Genomic DNA, 5,977 nt, shown 5'->3' on the forward strand with positions numbered 1-5,977 from the left:
GAGTAGGATTAAGCAGAGGCACCAAAGGGGTGAGTTTGACGATGCGTATGGGAGGAAATATAAAGAGAAGGGAAAAAAGAGAAGAAATATGAAACGAGGGAGAAAATCTTGTGCGGGTCTTATGGCAATGAAGGACCTAAGTACTAAGTCATTTCACGCTTCTCTTAGTTCAGTCTCTGTCTCTCTGTGTCATTTACTCTTTTTTTGCCTCTCTCTCTCTCTCTCTCTCTCTCTCTCTCTCTCTCTCTCTCTCTCGCCTGGTCTTCTTAGCCAGCCAGTACAAAAGGGTCAGAGAGCGGAGGTCTATTAGCGGAGGAGCACGTATACAATGAGTAAACGCTAGCGAGAGAGTAAAATAGCCGTTCAACCTAGAACTAGTGATAGGTATGAACCTACCCTCTGTAGTGAACAAATTTTCTGGTAGGCAGATTTGCACCCTCTACTGAACGCAGCATGTGTCCATCGAGGATGCATATCTTCTGGTTGCACCAAAAAGTTACCATATGGATAACAGAGGTCGATTTTCAATTATTGTACTTGGTGTTGATGAATTTAGGAAAAAAAAATGTTTAATTAAATTTGTATATATATATATATATATATATATATATATATATTGTCGTTTATGGGCATGAGAATTTTAACTGGCTGAATTACTATCTTCGCTCGGCAGGAGCATTTAGTATACGTGTATACCGTGGAGATGACGAAGGGGTTAATATTCCATCCCATAAATATCGCCTGGCTCTCTCCTCCTTTTCTCTGATGGTTTCATTAGGGCCAAGTGCACGGCCGTGGAATATTAAGAGGATCCGAATAGCGTGCGGGGCTCTTGCGTGAAAATAATCGTGAGCGATTTTATAAGGGAGAATCGTGAGAGAAGGATGTACAGAAGAGCGAGAGTCAGATATATATGTAACAAGAGAAGGATTGGTTGACCAAGAGATCAAAGAGAATCGTTATCGATTATTTTTATTTATAACTTTTTTTTTTCACTCACTTGATGCAAAGCCGGTGATCGATTGGCGCTGCGACTGCTTGGCGAATTGCAATTCGAGTCGAACCCTTTGTCACCCTTTTTTCTATCCTTCTTCTTCTTCGGTCGCACGATATGCGCCTCCATCCAAGTACGCAGCTTCGTTCCAAACATGATGCACGCGAATACGATCACTGAATAAATTTAGTGATCTGGTAGCTGACGTTTATTTATTTATTTATTTCTTTAAGGAAACACCGTTTAAAACTGTGTTTAATACGTTCACTTTCGTAATTCGACTTTTAAAATTCCCGCCGCTTCCTCACTGCGTCGCCCCTACGTTATGTACTCTCTTTAGACGTCATGGCGGCTGTCGCTCGCGAATTTACGTGTAAACTGCTCAATGGCTTTTAGTTCCGAATATTTACACGGGACCGCCGCGACATACTTTCCGGCGCCAGTAAGGCCCTGAAACATTACTGGTAAGCTCATCGGTACCCTTTACGTTCATTAGGACACTTTAGGTTATGTCTCCCTGTCTTGTATTTAGCATAGCAGTCCTACCACCTTTGGCTAAAGCATGGCGAGGTTTTATTTTTATCTTGTCAAAGTCGAATGCCGACGATTCTGTATCTCCAGTCTCGCCATGTTTAGACTATCAGGCACCGAGGTATCTGAAACAAAAAATTTCGAGATCTTTAGGGGTATTTTTTGAAGTTGCTATGCCTCTTTTTTATTTACATCGCTCATTCACGTATTAATACAGCGCAGCTTAGCCTCAGCAATTTTAGGTTATGTATCGTTTGCGAGGGTGACTACCGTGGTCCGATTTAAAATCTTATCAACGGCCACGAGGGGTTCAGTGCTTATGTATATATATATATGTATGTATAATAAAGTGGAAAGTAAAAAATATAAACGTGGAGCTGGTATACGAAGGGGACCATTTTTTGACGCACCCTTATTTCTTATGTAACCCAGAGCTACAATGTAGCAAAAACTGAGAACTGCTTTGATGCGTTCTGGACTGTGAAAAAGCACGTTGAAAACTTACCCAGAAGCGAAATACTCGAGTACGTCTTCTATCCGACGGTAAGACGCGAAACGTTTAAACTTTCGAGTGCTTTCATTTCACCTCCATCACGTGTTTTTAAACTTTTATGTGCACTGAATGTGGTCTACCGTGATGAAAGAGTATTGCGCAACTCTCTAGAGGACGTTACAAAAGTTCTTGACAGATCGCGCGCGTCATTCCAGAGACGTGTAAGTTGTCTTTATGCTGTGCTTTATTGTAAATTAGCCAACACGTCCAAATGCCACAGGCGTATCTTTTCCAAGGAATTTATAGAGAATTCTGCCAGACAATAAATAAGCTTGGTACAGACTCAAGATACGAATTTGCATATTCCAAGTGTGCGTAGAAGCGTTCCAACGGTTCGTTAAGACGGTTCGTGACGAAGCATCGTCGTCGGATCGGATTATATATGCTAATCCAATGGCAGTTGGGAAAGTTTTGAATTCAGTTTATTCACTACGCAGCGCGCTTTGGTCCCTGGTAAGAAAATTGTACATAGTTATAGTTAAGTTCCATAAAGCAATGACTTGAGATTATTTAAAAGTGAGAAAAGTGACGGTTAAGAAATTCCATAAAGACTCGAGGCACGCCAGAGACCGTCGGAAGAAGTTTTTAAGTAGATTTGAAATTACTATAATTTCTTAACAAAAAGGTTAAATCCCACGACGGGCAAGTGATATTAGAAGATACAATTTTACCTTTTAACGCGGACTCTCATTGTCAGTGATATCAATTAATTGAAACGAAGAACGGATACACCATAACCTAGAAAACTTGTGAATGCTAATAATCAGGTAGCGTCGAAGCGTCGGTTGGCCAGTGGTAGGTTATGGGAAAGGGCTGTAATAGTTCTACAAGGACAAAGACAATGCCTCGTTAATGTTTGGTCGTCCGGTTTAAGCAAACTGTTCGCGCGGCTGACAGAGGGTGGACTGAAGTACAATAGTAGTAGTAGTAGTAGTGACCCCTGTAATTTATCGTCTCTGGGTAAAAGCATGATAATAATACTAGGCCCACAAAGTACCTTATCTGGTAAAATCACGTGGCACAGAAAGAATTTGAAACGAATATTAAAAGAAAAAAAATTGTGCAATCTTCAGCTCGTTGGGTTCGGCTTAAAAAAAAAGTGGCGCTGCAGTCGGTACAGTCCGAAGGAAAAATGTTATTGGAACGCTTTTGGACTTTATCGAGGTGCTTTCTCAGCATTGCCAATTGCTTGGGAAATTAGAGTCGTAATTCAACTGAGAGGAATTCAATCCCGACCCTTCCATAGCTGGCTTGACAGTCCTTGAGAGGCGGCTGAATATTGTGGAAAACTCGAGGCGTCTCGCCTATAACCAACATGGCGGCGTCTACGCGGAGCGAAGGCGAGTCACGGTATAGCGCAAACCTTGTGTCGTCTCGTATTATGACTCGGCGGACCGTAAATTTCACGTCGACAATGTCGCCCAGCTTTCGAGCAAAGTACCGTTGCCGGTTTTCATGCGTCGATTTGCATATCCATATGCGCAATTTCCATGTCTCATACAACCGTTGTTTACTCGGGTATGTATACGCGGCTGATGGCAAACTTCACAATCGTACGTAAAAGCTTCGCAAAAATCGAACATACATTTTTATTCGTTGACTGATTGACATCTGCGTATTATGACAGATACCTGACTAAATTGCCTGTATCTTGATTGTCCATTAAGATTTTTTTACATTCTCTCAAATTACAAAGACGGCTCTATGGAATTTTTCAAAAAGTATCTCTAGTTCGCCAGAAGTTTAACGGGGGCTGTAGGAATGTTCTTTCGTTCTATGCTTATCGCGATTATGGGTGAAACGAGTCGTCCGTGCAAATTGGAACTGGGAATTAAAAGTTGACGGAAATTATAGTCGAGATCCGACGGAGCTTCCGGTTTTACGTAGATATAGCAAGCACTACCGGAAATAACGGTGCCAACCCGCTGGTGAGGAGGGAGTGGCTGCGCTTACCGACACTCGCTGCCACCAAGTGTGGATTCTGCTGTGAGTGATTCCCAAGGTAACTTGTAGGGACATTTTATCCCTTCGGCATCCCTTTGCAGGAGAGGAGGAGGATCCTACCCCCAGAAAAGGGGAATCCCCTGGTATTCAATTATCCACCCTATGCCAAACTATGAGCAACTAATAGCTTGGTCGGTCGAGTGGGAAGTTATAATTTGTTGGGGGACGGACAGACGACGATGTGGGTATATTTTTACAGGGAATGGGATTCTTCGATTTTTTGGAATTTACAAATCTCTCCAACAGCAATATCTCTAGTATACATAACTGGCACAAAAAAAAAGGAACAATGTTTACCGAAATCTTAAAAATAAAAAATTAATAAATTCCCCATGTAAATTCCCACCAATATCAGATTCAAATACAATGACGTAACCAAAAGTATAAAAATATCCATCAAAGTGCAAATAAAGCATGATCCCAGGGGTTGTCCAAGTGTTGCGCATACCGAATATAAAAACCACCCCTGCTTACTATTCTATTTCTCTCCTAGGCGACCCTCTGACACTTTTCGACCCTTGGAATACCTTCTCTACCAAGAACCAAGGTGTGAAAAACTTTCACCAGGAATGGAAAAGACAAGTATCGTGGATACCTCGAAAATCAAATATGAATAAGTAATGTGTATGTAATTTAGGAATTTTCAGGACTAAAGTCAGTTCGATTTCTTTTCGCGAGGCGACAGACAGAAGAGACAGGCGCACGTGTAACTTGGTCCGGAATTGGCCTGATCGTTCCCTAGGGAAACCGAGGGGAATCCCCGACGACACGTCAGAGCCAATGTAGCCAGACGATTCCCTAGATAAAAAATGGATCCAAAGATAGCGTCGATTCGCCTGAGTCACTCGACAGGAATAAATAGCATGATGCACCGAGGGACGTCGTTCCCAATTGGAGAATTCACTAGGAAAATAAGAATTCTAGTAAATTTTAACCAACAAAAAATCCTACAACCCTATAGCCTCTACACTGTATTGCCATACAGAGTGTCCATGCTGGTAAAGGTGAAGAATTATATAAACATAACATGTTTGGATACCGATGGAAACTAGCCTGAATTATATACGGTGGAAGAGGCTCGAATGATACTGCAGAACTTTCAAATGGGAATAGTCAGAGTTGCCAACTGAAAATCCACCACACGTTTTCGTTAATCCGTACCGACTATAGCTCCATCCTGTTCTGTTGTTTACGGCTGTCCAACGTCGCCCAGAATTGGCAGACCCGTATAGCAGAGGGAGACTGTGTCAAGTGTCGAGTAGAAACGGCAAAGTTTTCACCCGCGTAACCAAGCCAGGGGCTAAGAAGACTTGTAGACGCGAAACACAGGGTCGACAATGAAGCTGGAAACGCCACAGTTGAAAATCAAACTAAAAACTATTGCGAAATCAGGAGCTATTTCAGAGCTACGTAAGTGCCCTAATTGAAACTTCAGAGCCCACCAGTATCGGTCAAAACGTGTCCCAAATTCACTAATCATGCACTTTTCCCGTTTGCACTCTCATGCAAAATGGACGAAAATTTCACGTTTAAATTTTCGTCCTACCGCAGGTTTTACTGGAAAATTCAGGCGATTCAACGATCGACCGAGCGTATCATCACGTAATACGGCGAAAACCAATAGGTAAAAAGAAAAAACATGCAATTCTCTGCAATACTTCACGCGTTTCACCGCCAATTATGCAAAGTTTCACGCGAGCGAATGGGTCCGTATGATTTTCCGAGATGACTGTAATCTGGTCCATGTCGGAAAGGAGCACTAAAAAACAAAATTTGCAATAAAAACTTCGGCTCGCATTTTTTTCAGAACATTTTTACCACTTTTCATGCATCTTTTTTCCGCCCTTCTTTTACGGTCATAGCGTCCGGGGATTATGGTCGCGCCCCCCCCCCCC

General features: G+C 42.2%; 1 protein-coding gene across 11 annotated transcripts in view; it reads right to left on the reverse strand.

Annotated features, from left to right (window-relative positions):
* LOC107264002 overlaps positions 1 to 5,977 on the reverse strand; it is a 51,647-nt gene that overhangs the window by 7,338 nt on the left and 38,332 nt on the right. For all 11 annotated transcript variants that reach the window (XM_025081452.1, XM_015731811.2, XM_015731804.2 and 8 more), the window contains one exon: positions 1,001 to 1,650. In XM_025081452.1, the coding sequence (XP_024937220.1) occupies positions 1,001 to 1,150 (150 nt within the window). In that variant the 5' untranslated portion in view covers positions 1,151 to 1,650. The remainder of the gene's footprint in view (positions 1 to 1,000; positions 1,651 to 5,977) is intronic.

This window comes from Cephus cinctus, unplaced genomic scaffold (genome assembly GCF_000341935.2).
Source record: "Cephus cinctus unplaced genomic scaffold, Ccin1 Ccin1_scaffold0168, whole genome shotgun sequence".
NCBI lineage: Eukaryota > Metazoa > Arthropoda > Insecta > Hymenoptera > Cephidae > Cephus > Cephus cinctus.